At 35.3% G+C, this 21,372-nt stretch overlaps 2 protein-coding genes across 3 annotated transcripts; both read right to left on the minus strand.

Moving 5' to 3' along the window:
• Positions 1-940: 940 nt before the first annotated feature.
• Positions 941-20,786, minus strand: LOC106711241. Its single transcript, XM_045684177.1, has 12 exons — positions 20,757-20,786; positions 13,362-13,498; positions 12,567-12,710; positions 10,561-10,653; positions 5,562-5,661; positions 4,914-5,021; positions 4,474-4,653; positions 3,823-3,918; positions 3,311-3,442; positions 3,063-3,138; positions 2,365-2,540; positions 941-1,390 (listed from the first exon to the last, which is right to left on the minus strand). Exons 2-12 carry the CDS (start codon positions 13,496-13,498, stop codon positions 1,250-1,252), a joined length of 1,383 nt encoding a protein of 460 aa, XP_045540133.1. The 5' UTR covers positions 20,757-20,786; the 3' UTR covers positions 941-1,249.
• On the minus strand, positions 17,674-20,750 carry LOC106711255 (transcription initiation factor TFIID subunit 4). 2 transcript variants are annotated; one of them, XM_014503544.2, is made up of 2 exons: positions 20,489-20,750; positions 17,674-20,051 (listed from the first exon to the last, which is right to left on the minus strand). In XM_014503544.2, exon 2 carries the CDS (start codon positions 19,798-19,800, stop codon positions 17,794-17,796), a length of 2,007 nt encoding a protein of 668 aa, XP_014359030.1. In that variant the 5' UTR covers positions 19,801-20,051; positions 20,489-20,750; the 3' UTR covers positions 17,674-17,793. The 2 variants fall into 2 exon arrangements, with proteins under 2 accessions (XP_014359030.1, XP_014359029.1); XM_014503543.2 differs by having other exon boundaries at positions 20,480-20,750.
• Positions 20,787-21,372: the final 586 nt, after the last annotated feature.

Below are 21,372 nucleotides of genomic sequence, written 5' to 3' on the forward strand. Positions count from 1 at the left end.
TTATCAAATAATGTCTCTGCTTCATTTTAATAAAGGCGTTTTTGTAACGTTAAGTGCGTTATAAGATATATAATATTAAAATTTATACATATTTAATTTCTTATTTCTTTAAACAATATTATCTTGAAACAAAATCAATTCCTATCTTTATCCAAAGATGACAAACATTATTTAGGTCAGAAGCGGATTAACTGCCTAATAAAGTATTCAGTCACAATTATGAAAATTAGCAAAGTTCATTGGAGCGCCCAAATGGTCGAAAATCTACCTACATTCCAATTCTTACCCAAATTCCGATCTACATTTGTGTTACGCCCTAAGCACTTTTCAGTCCTAGGAATAATCCGCCTCTTTCAGGTACATAGTTCGTTCATATATTGACTTTTGTTTCATATTTCTCTATGGTCTCATTTTATCGTTGATAATATTTATGTTTAACAGATATCACAATTTTATTTATTTTTCCCCTCAATAAAATAATATAAATAAGCATATTCGTATAGTTAGTTGTCCGATTATCGTTTATTTAGTTCCTTGAAATTCTGCAATTAATTTAGAAATGCTTATCTTAAATGTCTGAAAACCTTTAGTGAGAGATATATTCGGAATAAATATTTATAAAACCTTAACTTTAGTTTTAAACTTAAACTAAAACGTAAATTTAAACTTTAGTTTTAAACTGTCGTAACACTCTTATAAGAACATTATTATTGTTAAACATGGAAATATGGCCCAGTGACAGTCGTTGCTATCGCGGTCAATCTTGTCACAAAATATATATAGGTAATTTTTACTAGGCATAGTAAATGCCTTTAAAGAAAAAATACAAGACCAGCTACAGTATGAAAAAAGGGTGACAGTTTTTTGACATTGGGACACCGCTAGTGAGTTCATAATTTAGTTTCATTTATGCCCGGGTCAAATATCCTTGTCGATATACTTATCTCTGGTTTACTTATAGATAATGATAGGAATATCAATATTAGTGTACTTCGTAGACAAAATCGCATCCTAGTTCAGATATCACTAGTAAAATTGACAAAACATGTCATAATGTATTAAAATAAACATATCACAAACATGGAAAGTATGGAAAGAACTTTTAATTATCAATCGATTTCGTTGACACATGTCAATGTCAATCTTTACATTCACTTTGACAGAACATAGACAACATTTCGTGACATTCGAAACTGACAGTTATTTTGTCTATGGATTGTGTTACGACAGTGGAGTTCTGCTGTAAGACTTACACGATACTGTAGGTCTGTTTAGCTTCCTGCAGTATGAAGTCGACTCTGTCATCGTGCGAGGCGACGCCGCGTACTGCGCGATGTAACTTGCGCCACGTACGAGGCTTCCATTTCACGTTCATATATTTGTTTATGTGCTGCCGATTGAAATAATCAATATTAATTAAATAAATCAAGTGTATTGTATTATTTATATTTTAGTCCTTTTTCCCTTCCCACCCTTTTCTTATTAGGAAAGGATGGGAAGGGGAAGTGGACTTGGCGAAGGACCCCTCCTTCGCCAAGTCCACATAGGAAGGAGAAACATCGTCTTTCTGTGCGTCCTCTTCTCCGTTGATTAAAGGTAGGCAATGCGTCTGAATTTGCGGATGTCTAAGGGTAATGGTCGTCTCGCTATTTCGGCGAATCCATGTAGCCGTTTGCTCTTTTGCCACCTTATGATGGATGATTGGATATAAAATTGACACCATCTCACTTCGGTGATACCATTTAGGGGTGGTAAATATCTTTGACTAGCTGTACCCTTACATAATGTTATATCTTATTTCTTACTAATATTATTAAAATGCCTAAGTTTAGATATATAGATGAATATTTATTAGAAGGTATCTCCAAAACGGCTCAATGGATCTCGTTGAAATTTGACATAGATGTAGTATTTTTTTTAATTCCGCTCGAACGGAACGTCGAGGGCAAAATCAAGTAGTTACATATGTGACAAAAAAGTGTTTTACCAGTAACATTTTGCAATTTACGAGTTTTAGGGTAAAATGTAGTTTATCTATACTTTAGGGATTTGTTTGGTATCCAGTATAAATATATAATATACTAGGGGTCAACGACTTCGTCAATGCAGAATTAAAAAATAGCCTATAATATTCCCGCGTGCATCAGCTACCTTTCCGTCAAAGTCCCAACAAAAGCCAAACGTACTGGAGATTACCCGGAACAAATGCGACTTTGTAGACATACAAAAATTTAAAAAAAAAGGTTTTCCGTTAGCAAAAGCGCAAATAAATCACGTATACGAGATCATTTTTTTATCTCGATGGTAACATAGACATTAGTAAATACAGACATTCAAATTACATTAATATACATATATACATACGTGCAGTATCTCTCTGTCGAGCTTGCCGTGCGTGTCGGTGGTGAGCACGTGTCCGGGCGCGCCGCCGCGCAGCCGCAAGTAGTGCGTCTCCCTCACCTCCACCGCGGACACGTCCAGCTGCTCCAGGCAGCGCAGTCTCACACATCCCACCAAGTCGTAGTGCCATATCCAATAACCTGGACGATTTCACTCATTTCAATTGTGAGGAAAAAAATAGCTTACTATAGCAAAAAGTGTCGTGACAACTTTTCGTAAGAATTTTTTCCGTCCAGCCCCCTTTCACAACGCGCGATAAGGAACTTCGTTCCAAAAACGAACTGTATTTTGTCGCAAATAAAATTGAGCGTAATACGATTTAAAAAAAGTTTCATTTTACTTTGCACATTTTTTTATCTAGAGCAAGTAAAATTAAACCTTATTACATAAGTATAAAGCTCAATTTTGTTTGCGATAAAAATCTGCTCTGCTCTCCATCCCGATCTGTGTGAATCCTTAAACACATTGACTGAAATTACTGATTATTGAATTATATATAAGACTAGCTGTCGCCCGCGACTCCGAGCGGATTTAAAAAAAAATCCTCGAACCTCACATCAAAATATGGGAATATGTAGTGAGATTTCAATGCCATTTCATTAATTGTAAAAGAAAACGTTATAGCATTCAAAGTGTTAATAATAAATTAACACGTAACATACCGTGTAATACAAGCCTCTGAAGTTGGTGGCATTGCCAACACAGCAGTACCAATGGATTCATGTTGAACATTGCGTACTGTAACATAAAAATACATAATATACCTTAATAAGTTAAAACTTTGAAATAATTTATCCGGCTTACGAAGGACTACAGGTAAAGTAGTGGGTAGTTACAAAAAATAATGATTATTTAAGAAAAAATAGCTATTGTATTTTTAATGCTTATTTTTAATATTCAGTTTTATTACCGAGTCATCTCTGACTTCCGCTTTCAATATTTCTTTGTCTTCAATGGGGTCGAATGGACTGTCAACCCACACCAGCTCACGAAGAGACTTCTTATAGTAATTAGTCAATTGCTTGATCAACGGGAGATGTAGCTGAAATAAAACGATACTTTACGCGTCACAAATTATAAAATTAATATTTACATAGTAAAAAAAAACCAAATTTTTATTAAGTAGCAAGTTCTAGCCCGCGACTTCGTCGGCGCGGAATTAAAAAAAATGTAGTAAGTAGATTATGCGTTCTTCCAGACTATTTTCTACGTCTGTTCCAAATTTCATCAAGATCCGTTCAGCCGTTCCGAAGATACATTCAAACAAACACTGAGTCAATTAAGCCGTTGTACCACAGATTTAGGGGATGCAATTACGCTATACATCATTAAGGAACGGACACACACAATCAAAAAACCCTGTCCATCAGGCAAAAATTACAGCACACTAGTCTTAATAAGTATATTATTAAAGGGACTTACAGTTTTACAAAACATGACCTTCATAGATTTGAGCGGTAATTCCTCTACCAGCACGTTAGACATCACTTTGTTGAACTTGCTCTCCGGCACACAGATCTGATGAAAACAATCTTGTCATTTTATTGGTTACATTTTCGTAAGACATTATTAAATGACTAGCTGTAGCCCGCGGATCCGTTCGCGCGGAGTTAAAAAAAAAACAATTAGTAGCCTCTGTGTTCTTCAAGAGAATTTTTTACATCTAAATATATGTCAAATTTCAGTTAAATTCATCTATCCATCGATATATTCGTATTTATAAAATTAGTAAGATTAAAAACGGCAAACACTGCAAAGGTTTGAAAATTAGTCGAGACCGTTACCGGAGTTTTGACTTGACTGTTAACCGTTTTTAATTATTTTACACCCTTGTTATTATTAATGGAGGTTTCGACTGGTACTTGTATTGATACTGTCATCTCTTACATTCTCTTTGATAAATCAGAAACAAAATTTGACAATACAAATGTCATAGTTTTTTTTTTTAATTTTATGACCTGGTAACATAGACCTTTAGGTCAATGTCATAGCTATAGAATTCAAGGTTAGTCATTTCAATTAGACCGAGGCAAAGAGTAGAGCAGTTTTTTTGTAAATAAAATTGAAACTTACCATATTAATGCAAATATTAAGTCCGTTTGGATACAGATCGTTCAAATTCCCCCAATCCAGCGGTTTGCGTTTCAGATTCGTTTTGTTCGTGATATTAATGTTGAAGTACTTGAAGTGCTTGAGATGTGACAAACAAGTCACCACTTCTGAACTAACGTGGTCGTATTCGATAGTTAAATTCTGAAACCGAAAAAAATATATATATATAATACTAGCTGCAGTGCGCGATTTCGTCTGATTTAAAAAAACGGAATATCTTTTGCGTTATTCAAGACTGTAACTTACAGTTGTTTAAAATTTCATAATGATCCCTTCATCCATCTAAAATTTATAGTACTAAGAGTAACATAGAATAGAACAGAACAAAATAGAATAGAATTGATTCCTCTTTCAAAAAATGTGACATGTTTTATGTGAATGTTTCGGGAGTATGTACTCACTTGAAGCATTGACAAGGCAGTTGTAGCATTGTCCACGTTGACATCTTTTGACGGAGTGAAAACGCTATTGAACGATAAAGCTAACGGGTCGCACTCCTTCTCTAAACACTGCAATAAAAGAAAACAAAAAATGCATCCATCTTTATATAATTTCAATCTAACGTTTAATTTAAATAGATAGATTACGTGAATACATAATAAACGTCAATTTTAATAAATAGCGGTCAATACGCTGTTTTATTTTTTCTGTTATTTTGTGAAAACTGTGAGATAAAGCGAAGCAATAGCTATCGGTGCATAATTACGTAAGAAAATGTATTTTATAGAAAAAAGAATTAACAAGTTTTAGAAAAAGATGCTGTTTGTCTATGGTGAAAATATATCAACTTTGGATTGGAACTAAGTAACAAATCATTGTGTTAACTAAATAACTTACCAGTCATTAAATTGTGTTAACTTTCGTGAGATAAATTAAGAACGGCTTAATTCACAAATGATCTCTCGGAAAAGGTACCGACGGACCCGTCGGGGGTCCATGGATCCGAAACTAGTCGGTGCCGACACCGAAAGATCATACGTGAGTTAAGCCGTTCTTAATTAATTTAACCAGACATTATTGGATAACGGTCCATTACCGGAATAACTTACCATATGTTCGTCTTTTTCAATCAACTCTAACGGACTGACTGTACAGCCCATGAGCACCAGCGAATCCAGGTTATTGAACGGCAACGATTCCAAAGTTTTTCTGCAAAATGAAATACATATAAACTAACTAAGTCGTACTAAATATGATCAAAGATTCTTGTAGTTAAACTATTCCTTCATACAGATTACGAATAACTATGATGAAGGATGACTACTTGACGTGGTTAGTTGCATGCTGTTTTATGAACAAAAGGGAGCACATCACAATTTGGTCGGATATTTTTTGACATTAGGAACAGGACTTAAAGGTTAACTATGGTCAAAGGTGGGCATTAACTCGTTAATCCGTTAATCGTTAATTAACGAAGTTAACATTTTCCTTAACGGATTAACTTTTAAGTTAAATTCAAAAAGTGTTAACGCTCTTGTTAACTTCCGTTAAATTCTACTTCCGTTAATTTAGTCCGTTAATTGTTCCAATAGACACTTATTGACGTGTTGTCATTTTATTTAAATTATGCATCAGGCTACATTCGTAAGTTCGGCTATGTTCGGCGACCGTCGGCGAGTCGCATGGTGAACGAGAACGAGAGAGAACGAGAACGAACGAGTGTGATGCATGTTATACAATACACCGAGCGGCCGGGATAGACGTGATCAAAAGAGTACCACAGAATCCTTGTTAGAAAATAATGACGATTTAAACAAACTTACCTCTATCAAATATTGCGAAGTTTAGTCGCTAGACACCTTCTAAGTTTATTAATTATTTCATATTTACACAAATGTCTCGAAAAGTCTTTATTACATTTTATTCACATTAAAACTGGTTTTCATTTATTTAACATCACTTTTTTTAGAACAAGACTTTGTTATAAAATCAACATAAGGTTCGAAAACACTTTACTCTTAATACAATAATTGTTATACGTGAGACGCAAAATCTATTAAAAAAGATAAACTCTGCGTTGAATTGCAATCAAAATAATCGAGTGTGCATTACTCTTCAACGTCGTACCTAAAATACAACTAAACTTTGTTGCAGACAAAATGTTTATTTTAATTTTGGAGTTTAAAGACAACAAAAAATATTTAAAGAAAATAGTTTATGGTTCATTCGAAAAAGCGTACAAATAGGATTTTTTTGTCATTGCGTAAATAGGAAACAAGCAATGAAAAATAAATTTAAAAATTCGAAAGACGAAATGTGCACGCAATAAACGTTCCTCAAAAACAAAAGGGATTTAGGTGTTTATTACCGTCGTTGGTTTTTTTTGGGGCTTCTTCATAGTCAACGAAAAATAATTTTACATTTTAAAAATATGAACAAAGGATCAAATGGACAGCCGCACAGAGAATACGATAACGAACTCGATGGATTTATGGCCCCAACCCTTCTAATGGTCGGGGATGCACGTGCGCTGCGCAAAGACAATAGCGAAGATAATTTGTTTGTTTACAAAAAAAAAGTATACGACAAAACGAGAAAGAATGAGGAAAAAGATAAAATAATTATGTTAGTGAAATAATGTTAAACTGTGTTATACTAAATTTAATATATGAAATGTCGCCACAAGTGACCTTTACAAAAAGACATCGATTTTTTTAAGTATATCGAAAGTTTATTTTAAAATTAATCGAATGTCGTTGAAAATAATTGAAAAAATATTCTTACTAATTAACTATAACGATTTTATAGGTGATAAGAAAGAGAGAAGACATCACCCGCGATCGGTTGTTTTCGTTATGTCGTGTAACTTATGCTTTAAACACTGAGAGTAATTTAACTTGATTTAACATATAACAATAGATCGGATGATAGATCATTAGATGATAGAAGTTATCGAAGGCATCTCAGTTGTATAGTTTGATGTGTTGAGATGTATCACTGGATTGGTTATATAGTTTATTTATCATTGTTATAATAAGTTTCCTCTGATGTTAGAAGTTTTATTAATAAATCTATATTAATAAATAAAAAGTACGTAAAAAATGATAAGTCTGTTCGTGGGTCCTTAGCTAAAATAAAAAATTAAAAATATTACCAAATTATACATAAAATTAAATGTTCAGTTGTTGGAGTATGAGCAAATGAATATCCGGGAGCAAATAGTAACAGATAAATGTAAATACTGCACAAAAGTTTTGATTGTTTTTTTTAAATATTATCACATGTCTTAATGTTTAATAGAAAATTTGTGTTGTCTAAATTTAGTTAGCTCTCTAATTCCGTGACGTCGGATTGTCGATAAAAAAATTGACTGAAAAAGTCAATTGTCCATCATTGTCAGTGTAGTATATGTGTGTAACTAGTGCATGCTATGTCATTATTATGGTACAGGCATTAGTACATCGCTCCTATTGTCTAAATTATATTTTAGTATATTATACTAGCTGTCGCCCGCGACTCCGTCCGCGCGCAGTGAAAAAAACATAATAGGGTTATGATAAATAGATGTTGGCCGATTCTCAGACCTTTTTTTTTACGTGGGGAAATGACTACGCATATCCGACTCTATGGGGTGAAGAGTCGGATTATGTCGGACTCACACCGACTAAAACCCCACGGTGGTCGCCACCGGCGCTAACAAGAGGAGGCGGGATCTCCGTTCGGAACACAACCGTCACCCCTTAATGGCTTAGCTAGTCCTTTCGACCTAGCCTCTTCTTCATTTTGGCCTTCTCAAGGCTGTTTGAGTGTTAAGGACCCCACCCTGAACACTCGCAACCCACTAACTCCATAAAAAGCATGAAGTGTCATTACCGGGTGGCCCGAGGAAAATCGTGGGGAACAGCTGCCCCACGATGGCGTCGTCGCCGAGTGGGATCAGACCTTTCACGGGATCGCTCAGCAGCCTCCTTCGTAAGCATCGCGGATTCGCAGGAGACTACAACCCTCCACTCTGTTTCCCCACTCAGCATCCTCGCCAATCCGTTGTCTCAGGGCTTGCCGCTCCAATTCCCACGCTGGGCATACTGCAAGTGTGTGCGCAGCGGAATCTCGCTCCTCCACAAGACAATGGAAACATCTTGCCGTTTCCTCGCGTCCGATTTTATGAAGGTAATCTCCAAAACAGCCGTGCCCGGTGATTATCTGCGTAAGGCGGAAGGTGAGGCTTCCATGTCGTCGCTGCATCCAGGCATCGAAGACCGGCAGCACTGCTTCAACGACGCGTTTGTGCGCAGTTCGCTCATCGGAAAGCCTTGTGCGCCATGTCTCCAACGCGTTTTGCCGTTCTTCCCGCTTAACCATCTCGAGCGTCTCACCTGGTGTGCCCCTGCCCATGCGAAGGACGCAAATTCGGTCGTACACCCTTGCATCCATTTCGGCCAGGATATCAAAGGGAGGGAAGCGTGCCAAAACTGTTGCCGCCTCAAACGAGATTGTGCGATAACCCCGTACGACACGTATGGCTATTCTACGTTGTACGCTATACATCTTCGCTCTACAGCGGCGGAGTGCGAGCCTCTTTGCCCAAACGGGCGAACCGTATAAAGCTACAGATCGTACAATACCCGCGTAGAGTCGCCGTACTTCCTCACCTGGCCCACCGAGATTTGGTAACAATCTTTGCAGAGCACCTGCTACCCTTTCAACCCTGGGAACTAACCGTGAGAAGTGTTCCTGAAAATCCCAGCGACTGTCTAATGTAAGCCCGAGGTACTTCATGTACCGGCCTACCCTGACTTCAGCTCCACCTATTCGGACCCATGATTCGGGAGGTTCCTTAGTTCGCGGAAGCTTGTGGAACCACAGTGCCTCGGTCTTAGATTCTCAGACCTACTGAATATTCTCACAAAATGTCATGAGAATCGGTCAAGCCGTTTCGGAGGAGTACGGTGACGAAAACTGTGACACGAGAATTTTATATATTAGATAACTAAACTATGGATAGGATTAGCGATCGCCCGAGATTTCGTAAGCGCAGTAAAAAATAGCCTAAGTTCTATTGAAAGTCTCGACAAAATCGGTCCATACGATTCGGAGATTATTCGTATGGCCATTTCCCGCTTGCGCCTTATACTTGTAATGTAATATAAACAAAAATTAACTTTAACTGTTAACTTTAACTTGCGTTAAATTTTCGTAAATTAAACGCTTTAACGATTAACGAAGTTAAATTTTTATTTAACGAATTAACGATTAACGAAGTTAACTTTTTGATTAACTGTGCCCACCTATGACTATGGTTATAGCCAACTTATCTATATTATGTTAGACTTCTTTGGCGTACACGAATGACACCCGTCGCCAATTGAGCGAGATAGAGATATAAATAAGGGAGACGGATGCAATATTTTTGCTGACTATCTCGCCCAATCAGCGGCGGCAAGAGCAGGATTTTTTTCCATTCAACCGTATATCGTTTGTAATTTATCGATTTTCTTATAAACATTCTAGTGCTTGACCACATTCCTACCTGATGTTATTCGGCGATGTGATCTTAAGATGTTACGCACTAGGTTAGCCTATTCATTCTTCTCTTCAGCAGCATAATCTGACAGACTGACTGACGCCGTACGATGGTAAACGGCAATGTATGTCCGTGCTATAGCGGAAATGTTACTTAATTAGGTTTTGTGAATTCCAATTTAAGACAGACAATTACCTACATTTGTACCTAGACAAGATTTAAACGTAACTAATAACGTGTTGACTATTGACAAGGGCTGCTTCATATTTGATCCCAAATCTTCGGGCTTGCATAACGAATTACATTTCTTTGGGTCAGTGTGGGTAGTGTGAAAAAACACTTCTTCGACTCTAAAGATCAAATGGTTTGACATCAGGAGTATGTCAAATACGCTTTTTCTGCTCTTTTTCCGATAAGGAGTCATCCTAGACGTTTTAGTTTTACGACGTTAACAGCTCTACTGTTAGCTATAAAGCTCGAGTACATTTTGTAACTATAATATGAATGTTGATCGTTCCTACATAAAATTCGTTATGTTATGTTGTTAGTAGATGAGTTTATAAGTTCGTTAATAATAACCTTACCGTTTGAGCATAAATACTGGTGAATAAGATTCCTCTTGTAAATAGATTGGACCAATAAATGTTATTTCTTTTATCATTTTCATGTCGTAAAATCTGTAATGCAAAAAAAAAAATTTCAAATATTTTATCGTATAGAAATATTCTTGTTTAAATTGGGTTTTTGGATGGACACTTATTACGCTAGTTAGTTAAAAATTCTGATCAGTGAAATAACACAAAGAACTATCTCATTATATATGTTGCGTTTACATTTTCTTGTTCCGCAACTGAATTCCAATTGACTTTCACTAACGTAAATATTCCAAATGAAAATACGGACGTCATTGGTTGTACAATTATTTATACGTATCTACAACACTCTGAGATTAATCTACACTAATATTAGAAAGAAGGAATGATTTTATTGTTTGTTTGTATGGAATAGGCTTCGTAAGTAGTTAACCAATTTAATAAGTTCTTTCACTGTTGGGAAGCTACAGTATCCACGGGTGACACTAGCTATGTTTATAGCTAGATTTTTTCCAGTAAGGTGGGTAAGTACTAATTGAGACCATTAGTGTAGAGTTTGTACAAGATATTTACAACAAGGGACTATTTAAGTGACCATTAAACGACTTTGGGTACAGTAAAGTCCACTAGATGGTAAGCTTTTACCAATCGATTGACATTGAGATTATAATTATTTAAGAACTAAGCTATTTTTTTTTGTTAATATCTGATTTAAGCCAGAAATATGTTAGATAGTTGTTTAAATAACGAAATCGAAAAACAAGTTATAAGTCTAACTAGGATTACCAAACATGAGTTATTGTCACGTTTGTAACAATACTACGAACTGTAGAATAAAAGGTTTGAGCAAAATGTTTCCAATAGACTTAGCATTGTGTACAAGGACAACACGGCGCGAGGCCGACTCGGTTAGGTCTGTACAGATAACTTTAATACTGGTATGACTGTTATATGTCATTTGCTGATATGTCAAGTTTTCGACTTTAAAATGAAAAAATAGATTTTTATTTTACACTAGCGACCCGCCCCGGCTTCGCACGGGTGCAATGCAAAATATACCTACTACAGAATAAATGCACAATTTATTTAAGGTACTTAAATGGATAAGGATTAATGCTGTATTGTTTAAAATCACTTCGTAAAAGAATTTTTTATTCTGGTTATGCTGGGTTATCCCTAAGAGATAGACATATACCATCGCGGACTTTTTTGTTGAACTTTTTAAGGTGAACAATACTGTAGTACATTATTTTGGTCTATCTCGTAGGGTTCAGCCAGCGTTTGCAATATAAGCGCAAAAAAACGTGCTTATTTACGACATCACATTAGAAAACTTTAAATTTATCAGTGTTTCTCTACTATATTATGCATTTATTATACATACAAACCTTCCTTAAGAATCACTCTATCTATTAAAAAAAACCGCGTCAAAATCCGTTGCGTAGTTTTAAAGATCTAAGCATACATACGGACATACAGCGAAAGCGACTTTGTTTTATACTATGTATTGATAACTTAGTAATGGGATAATTAAGTTCGAAAAAAGTGAAGAATGGTTGTTACTTAAATTTGTAAAATGTTGGAAAACGACCAGTTTTTACCCGACTATCAAGATCAAGATCAAGATCGTACATAAGTATGTATGTACGTCAATACTATTGTGACCTGTATCCTGTAACCTTAGCCGCATTCGGCTCGTATTTCTTGCCAGAGTATCATAGGCTCAATAGTCAGTTGATTTATTTTTGATTTTTTAATTAACAAATTAGTTTTATTTGTAACTAGCTTTTACCCGCGACTCCGTCCGCGCGGAATAAAAAAAATGCACACAAGATAAAAAAGTTCCTATGTCCGTCTCCTAGTTCTAAGCTACCTCCCCATCAATTTTCAGTCAAATCGATTCAGCCGTTCTTTCGTTATAAATAGTGTAACTAACACGACTTTCTTTCATATATATAGAAGATTTATATCAAAAGACATCATGTAATAATACTTACTGAGTGAATACATTAGACATGAACAGCTGTAGGTCCTCAGGGCTGGAATCGATGTATATGTAGATCTGTTTCACTTGTTTCCTGAACACACGAGTTAAGAAACAGCTTCTATCCATATCACTGACGCGCAGTTTGAGGGTATCCCTAAAATAAAAGCTTCTGTTTAAATAGACACGTTCAGTGCCATCCACTTTGATATCACAAGATGGCAAACGAGCAAGCTGCCAATTGAATTGTTTGATCTAAGTAACGTTGCCCATAAATATCTACTAAGAGTTTGATAAACGAAGAATACGTACTACTTCCACTTCTCCTTCACAACCATTCCTTGTAAGAGAAGGATAGGAAGGAGAAGAGACTCAGACTTTGACCTCAGACAAGAATAGTACCTATTATTATTTGACGAAGTATTTTGTATATATGTACTTACTACGTTGCACACTATACACTACAGATGCCACTTGGTTATCAAGAATTTGCTACGTTTATTTATATAATAGGTGGTTTTATAAATAGGTGGAAGTACATGGCTGAATTCGATTAAGATGCCAAGAGTGTAACAGAGTTCGTGATATAGTTATATCATAAAGAGGCCGTGACTTTCATACCTCGACCCACTTACGGCCCTTTTTACGCTTTTTTATAGAAGTAAAAAAATTAGACATTTTCAGCTGCAACTCGCCAACCAATTAGTATCAATCGACTCACAATATTTATAGATCTCATAGAGATCGATTATGCAAATATATTAGCAGGCTTTTTAAGATGAGGCGTAAAAGAGAAGTGATGACTCACATGCGACCCCCAAACATGAGTAGAGCGGAACGCCAGTGGCGGCAGACGGAGGACGCCGCCAACGCATCCTTAGTGCGTAGATGTCCCAACACGCATCGTAACGGCAACAATGGGAGATTACCCCAATCCATCAACATCTGGAAGAAAATAGATTCTCTCACTCCAGAGTCAGGGGTAGTTTGTTTCGTTCCAGTGCGTTCCTTTGGAGATCCCGGGACTTTTTAGTCAAACTTGAAGATTCCACCGAGAGGTTTTTTGTAAGTCCCACATAAACCTGTTCCCGCTTAGAAGGCAGGGTATCTTTTAAAGATTTCCTCTTCGATATAAAATAAATAACTTAACATATAATTTGTTAGGAATATAAGGTAAAATATACTGGTCTGCTCAGCTTGGCTCAGTTGTTCCGTGATTTGTCATTACTATTGACTATCAGTTGCTCGCGAATTCGTCAGCACGGAATTTTACTCCCGCACATACATATATCAGCGTTAGCAACCTGAAGTGCACTGACTATCGTACCAGGGGCGTAAAAATTATCGTACATGGATCGAAATTATCGTATTTTTTAGGATAATGTCTATTATAGATAAATTAATCATATAAATTGTAATATTGATATGCATGCAAGTACTTTATAGTTTATCTTTTTTAAACCACCGCTGTCAAATCAACAGAACACTGATACCCAAATGTTTTACACGTGGTACAGACCTGAACTGATTCCCTTTCCACTTTAAGTGCAATAAACGTGCCAAACTTAAAATTCACTTAGACAAAATTTCACTGTTCTCATGCAAGTTGGGTATGAAACACGTCAAAATTTTGTATTTATAAAGAAGAAATGGATATGAATGGGTGGTGAAATAAAAAATCAAAGAATTTTTTCATATATCAATATACACTTATAATATGACACAATATACACTTACAATATACACTTATGAATATAAATTCATAACAACAGAAAATATAATTTTTATATTTTAATATAGTCTTTAAAAAATAATTTAATATAATTAAGGTATTCATAAAGATTAATTATTTGTGTTATCACTTAGAAATCGTTTGGCATTAAAATATTATTAAATTCCTCTACATCCGCGTCACTATATAAATCTTGAACCGTTTTGGTAGTGCATTCTGTAGTAATTTCTTCACTTAATTTGAATAATTCCGTTTGTCAGAGCGAATACGGACATACAATCATAATAATATAACGAAATAACTGCCAACTTTTCTACACAAAATATACGATACATATGAAGTGTGAACATTATCGAAATATCGAACTTATATTCTCTTGTTCGCATTGGTAGATGCTATACTAACCAATAAGAAAGCGTGTACAGCAGGCGCTGGATAAAGTTACAGTATTGGCAGTGGTGAAACTTAGTAGAGCGGATCGTAAGGACCAATAGGAATAAAGAACTTGTATTTCCCAGTATTTTCTCAAGATTTTATTGGACAAAATAAAATCATGCTACTGCGGTTTAGACTATCAACGCATGAGTGAAATAATATAAATTCTCAAATTTTGCATCATGATAGAAATTATCGTACAATCTGCGTACGATAATAATATGCTATCGTACATCGTATGTAGGCACAAAATTATCGTATTTGTACGATAATTATCGTACGGTTCCGAACGCTGACATATATGCATGTAAATAAATAAAATCACCGTCAAAATCAAACCAGCCGTTTCTAAGATTACCCGGATTAGTAGTTTTTAGCGGATTTACAGACAAAATTTTAAAAATAGATTTTCATTTCAAGCAACGTCATGTGAAACGTTGATTAAGAAATCTTAAAATTATTTTATTGATGCGGGGAATTCCCCTAATATAAGGGCAAAATTTCGAGTGCCTTAGTATTCAGAAATGTCATCACATCTCTCACACGACTTTTGTCTATATATACATACTAGCTGTCGCCCACGACTCCTACGGGCGGAATTGAAAAAAAAACCTAATGAGTAGCCTATGTGTTCTTCCAAACGATGTTCTAGATCTGTGCCAAATTTCATCAAGATCCGTTATGCCGTTTCAGAGATACCTTCGAACAAACATCCATCCATCCATCCATCTAAACATTCGCATTTATAATATTAGTAAGAAGTAAGATAAATAATACAATTGGAGTGGCTGTATGACGTATTAGCGTTCCTTAAAAAACAGTTTTTTTAATTTTTGTCTGTCTGGCTCTATGTTTCATAAAATAAAATTCTCATTTCTTTTTATTATCAAATCACTTTTTAACCGTAAACAAATTATCTATTTGAACCATAGATAATGAAACAAGAAACTATGGGGACCCCACCGAGGTTATTTCTATTTAATTATTTCTTATTTTGCTATTTACTACTTCTATTGTTTATTCTGTTATTTAAATAATCTTAACAATTTTTTACGCGTATTATGATTTAAAAATTCTTAACTTTTTTTTCTATGCCCAAGCGCGCGTTTCTGTCATGTTTGACAGGTTAATGTTTTAGGTTATAGCGTACATATATTTCGATTTATTAAAATAAAAATTAAAAGTAAGAAACTTAATCAGCCTAAAGTTGTCCAATGCTGAATTTAGACCTCTCCAAATGATTGGTCCCCTGCCCTGCCCCTTCAACTCTTTTAAGTTGGTTATGAAACTGTTATTTAAGTATGTAGCCTGTATATATGCAAGTGTAATATATGTTATTTATACCCAATGTAACATAGTATGTTGTATGGTGTGCCAGCAAGCAGTAAATACTACATATTCACTAAAGATAAATGGAGTGCAATGTAGCAATTACAAAACATAATTCATTCCATTTCTCATTTTTGTCTCTTCTTATTGGTGTTTTTGATCATCTAACATCATGTGGTCAATCTTCTCAACTAATTTTATTTCAAAAGCAGGAAGTAATAAAGGTCGAACAAACAGTGAACACACAGGACCAGTCGGTGGTGTACTGAACATTTTAACTATTTACTTTAAAAATGTTCATATTTAGCCTGTTTTATACATGCAAATGATCCAACATCAAGTGAAATGCAAGATTTTACTAGATTGCAGATTAAACAAATGCATAGGACTATCATAATGTGTGTCAGTTCATATATAGGAGCCTGGGACTTAGTCAACCATGTTGCCGCCGTGAAGGTTAACTTCACATTTTTGAAAATCACTACCTAAATTAAAAAAAATCCAGGATTTAAAAATTCAATTCTAGGACAGTGATGGTTAAGCTTTACATATAAAGTGCCAATTACTAAAGAAATATTTAATTATGTCATAAATATGGCATCAAATAATTTCTACTTTGTGATTACTGGGAACATTCCATAGCATATCATAGCATTCACTTCTCATGTTAGTAATGCCCATCACACTTTTTTTGTACTGCATAGTAATTTTTATGAAGTGAAATTCCCAAAATAATGACATATGCCATTGGTTTGCCATCCCTGCTCTAGGAAACAAAGATGCAAGTGAATAAAAATACACAAATACACAATGAAGTCCTTATATTTACTGAAACTATTATAATTTATGCAACTAAATATCATATACATTTTCAAGCTTTTATTGAGATGTCAAATTAAACATTGAATACATCATTAAACATAGCAAACAAAAATAAATAATTGATATAAATGTGCCGATTGGAATTTCATAGAGGAACAAACTTCAAGTATTTTATTGGAAGAACATAAGAATAGCAAAATAGAAATTACAAAAGAATTTTATTGTAATTTTAAAGAAAATATAAAATAACACAAATCAGCCTCAATAATTACAAATAACACTGCTTATAACAACAAGGAAGAACAAGGAAGTAATAGTTATCTGAAATATTCAATTTTAATAACTGATAGTTTTAAATGCAATATTGTATGGTTTATAAGGCACTTAAAATGAGTTCAGCAGATTGGTGTTTATCCATACAATGTATTTGTCATTTTAACTGATGTTGTTCTAAGCAGTTTCTAATGCAGTGCTCAAACAGCAAAGTAGCAAGAGCGATTACACTTTTACTTGTCTCTCTACGAAATATGAATTAAAAAATTCCTGAATATATATATGCTTTTAAATGCAAATGAGTAAAAAGAATTTTAGCTATTTAGTTTTCATTGTTATATAAAAACTTAATTTTAATAACATTTACTTTCAGTAAGATTTAATTTCCTTAATACACCTACCAATTAAAAGAATTTATAAAAATAACTAAAGCGACCTAAACTTACAATACATGTTGGAATATGCATCATAATTCTAATCAAGTTTATATGTTCTTATTCTAAATTTTTAAGAATTATTACCATGTTGGTAAATATGAAGAGAAATTATTGAAATGAAAAATATTAGACATAACAGTTATCTATCTCCAGAATGTATTCAAACATTATGTTTGTGATATGATTTGATAAATTTAATTCATATTATTCAATTACTTTAGGTAACTACGGTACAGCAAAAGTGACCGTGCAGTATCTTTTTCTTGTTCCAAAAGGAAGAGCATGTCGCGAAGGTTGATACGCTTTATACGAGTGCGCAGCGCCATCTGTCCCCGACCAGTCATGCCACTTGAAGTTTGATTAGTGTTGGTCGAAACATTATCCCCTGACCCACCAATGCCTTCATTAAGTCGTGGTTTTTTGCGCGGTCCGATAGCCTGAAGAGCTGTCAGATTCGCTTCCCGTTGGCGAACCTCTTCTAATTCTGCGCGTTGCATTTCTTTAGCCTTAGCCTTAAGTTTCGCCTGCTCAGGATCCTCATTCTTTGACCGAGACTTTGCAGCGCGAAGTAACATCTCGCGTTCAGTATCCTCGCATCTCTTCTTCACAACGCGATCTCTCTCTTCCAGGAATTTAATCTGACTTTTCACATCTTGTGAAATCTCATATCGGTTATCCATCTTAACACAGAGATCGATTCGATGCTGGGCAATGACTGCTAGCTTTTCCACAATAGTCTTGAGCCTCTCATGGAGAGCATGACATAAGAGCGCTGATACTTCAGGAGGTGGTTCCTCTAGCCCGTGCTTGGCACAGGTTGCTTTCACTCTAGCTTGCATCAAATGCATTGGTACCAAGAATTCATCTTTACATGACCTTATCTGTGTTCCAATCATTTCAGTAGATCCAAGGATCCTTTGGCTTTCCTCGGCTAAATTCACTCCACCCATGGCAGCGACGTCATTTATGTCATCATCACCTGCCATTTTGTCATCAACAAAGTGAGGTGGAGTAAAGGGCATTGAGGATCTTTTTTCTTTTTCCTTCAAAAGTGATTGTCCAGGTGTAATAACAGTGGATAGTGCAGCAGATGACAACCCAGGGCGTGGGAAATTAGCTTTGTTATTTACTCCCACAGTTTTCCCAACTTTGCCAACATTTATTTTAGTGTGCACAGGTATGTTCTGTAGCACTGCAATTGTTCCACCCACTTTTGGAGCAGGTTTTTGCATTTGTACATTAGAAGTACTTACAACTTGTTGCGTTGGGGCAGGAATATTTGAAAATGCGACATGAGGTGCAGGAGGATTAATACCTTCAATGACCAATTCTTTAGTAACTAATGACTGTCTAAGTAATGGTAAGCTTTTCTTCAAGAATCCAATCAGGCAAGGTTGAGGACTTGCATTTAGTAAACGTTCAAGTCTATTACAGAACTCTTCAGGCTCCACTTGAGCATCTATTAGTTCCTGAATGAGATTTCTCACATTTGTTTCAACAGATTTGGGTTCCTTGCTAGATAGGTCAAGTAGATTTGCAAGGAAATTACGGCACTTTTCCTTTGTATTATCTGAGGGCTTTTGAGTTGTGACAGTCGGTGGCTGTGGTGGTGGAGTAGCAGATTGCATGCTTGCAGAAACTGACACTGGTGCTGGCCCTTGCTGTATTTGTGTAGGCATTTGGGCTGGTGCCGCAATGCTAGTAGATACTGTAGCCACGCCGGGGTGTGCAGGCACTGTGGATAGCCGCAGAGTCTGCGGTTGTGGTGCAGCAAGGGTATTGCCTCCAGGAGCAGGGCCAACTCTTAACAGTTGATATTGTCCAGTGTCAGTCTTCAACAACAAATGACCCTGCTGTCCTTGTTGTAGGCTTTGCAATGTTTGCAACGTAATACCTGGGGCTACAGCTCTGGCACCAACTACTTGCTGTGTGCCAATTACAACTCGTGGTGATACTGTAGCTACAGACTTCTGTGCCGCAACTGAAGGTGCTTCAGGTCTCATGTTTAATATTTGTACATTAGGCAAAATGGTGGGTTGACCTGACCCCAAGTTTTGTGTGGTGACCACAACATTCTGTCCAGGTTTGTTCATTGTTAAAGCATTAGGTATAGTATTGGACATGCTTGAACTGACAGTAATGGGTACTGTAACCATTCCAGTTTGCATGCCAGATTGTCCAGTAGTTGTCCCCTGTTTAATTACTAAAGAGGGGTTCATGATAATTGTTTAGACTTGAGACTAGGTGAATGCTTCTGTTTTCAATTATTACTCTTTGTCTTTATGTAATCTGAGTCAAGATTTGTTCTAGATCAAACTGCACATACTATATTGTACTTTACAAATTAAGCAATATGCAATTTGCTTTGTCTTTTAAATTCATATTGTATGTAATTTGGGTATTCATTTTCTATTTAATCATTCTGTCACCATGCAACTTGTCTTTTTCAACTCCATTATTAGATTTTGCACTGGAATCAATGTGAACATGACTATGAATATAATATTTCTTTAATATAATATTCTGATATGAAGCTGAAGAAACTGGAGACTAACCAACAATATATTATACATTTAAGAGTAACCTAAAAATGATAAAGCTAAATGTTTTTTTATTCACAACTTTATAGTAATTCACAATAAAAGTGTAAACTTGCTGAATTTCAAACACTATTAGTTTGACCAAGAAATGTTATGTCAAGTCTATAAGATTTTAGTTTTCGATCATCATCTGTGGAATATGTGCATCTTCCCATAAATATGTTTAGCATGGAAAGTTTCTGCTTGACAAAATGTTTGTCGCCGACACTAATAGAACATTAATCAGCGTTTAATATAAAATAAATAATATTCCAGTGATAGGAAAAAAGAAGACGTAATAGTATGCATTTTTACGTACTTGTTTTACCTTATGTGTCTAGTGTTTTATGCAAAAGGCGTGACGACGTAACAGCTGTTTGTAAGTGGGCTAACATAGAGATGCTTCGAACTGCGTCATTTATCGAACACCACTATTGGTGGCGTTAATAACGTATTATACAATACAATTAATGCACTATTCTATGCGCAAAAATTAAATGAACAGATGTGCCCAATATGTGTAAAAAATTGTAGTCGTAATGCATAATAAGCACAATCACAAATAAAGGTCATCAAAATGGTTTATGTGTACTTACCACTTCAATGTTGCTTGTCAAATAATAAATATTAAATTTTGTTTTATATCTTTCTTATAAATGAGAACACTGTTTGTTATAATAAAGTGAAAGTCGCAAGTAATTTTACACGTCCAGTCTCACTCACATTATCGCACAAATTAAAGAATTACAAAACGAAAGGAATAAACTTGAATCGATGACGGAATGGAACGGAACGGAGCGGATGCGATTTCATTAGGAAATACAGATTCAAAATAATGGTATAAGAAAAAAAATTTGAATTTACTTCTTTCTTATTATGATAAATAAATTACCGCCGAAAGAAATATGCGAATTTAAAAATGAATTAGACTATTTCTTCAAAAAACCTAATTAGTTAAAAATCACATTTGTGTAAAGGGATGGGAAAGATACATTAGATCTTGTACCAAGGTTTCCAATGGTATACATTAACGGAAGTTCGGAAGTATTTTGTTAGAAGTTATTGAGTCAATGTTTTTGTCTGATCTGTGATCCCAAGTGATCCCAGTGTAAATATGTATTTAATGATAATACGATGGTTTTAATCTTAACGAGTACTTTTTGTCATACCAAGTCATAAAACGGTAAGCAAGTTATAGTCTGATAACTGGTA

Source organism: Papilio machaon, chromosome 25 (genome assembly GCF_912999745.1).
Source record: "Papilio machaon chromosome 25, ilPapMach1.1, whole genome shotgun sequence".
In the NCBI taxonomy this organism is placed as follows: Eukaryota; Metazoa; Arthropoda; class Insecta; order Lepidoptera; family Papilionidae; genus Papilio; species Papilio machaon.

Bases quoted from the DNA above. Each gene is read 5' to 3' on its own strand.
- LOC106711241 (XM_045684177.1), bottom strand. From the start codon at position 13,498: ATGTTGATGGATTGGGGTAATCTCCCATTGTTGCCGTTACGATGCGTG. The intron at 12,711-13,361 runs GTGAGTCATCAC...CTTTTATTTTAG, and splicing joins CTCATGTTTGGGGGTCGCAT to GGATACCCTCAAACTGCGCG. The intron at 5,662-10,560 runs GTAAGGTTATTA...TTCATTTTGCAG, and splicing joins CCAGTATTTATGCTCAAACG to AAAAACTTTGGAATCGTTGC.
- LOC106711255 (XM_014503544.2), bottom strand. From the start codon at position 19,800: ATGAACCCCTCTTTAGTAATTAAACAGGGGACAACTACTGGACAATCT.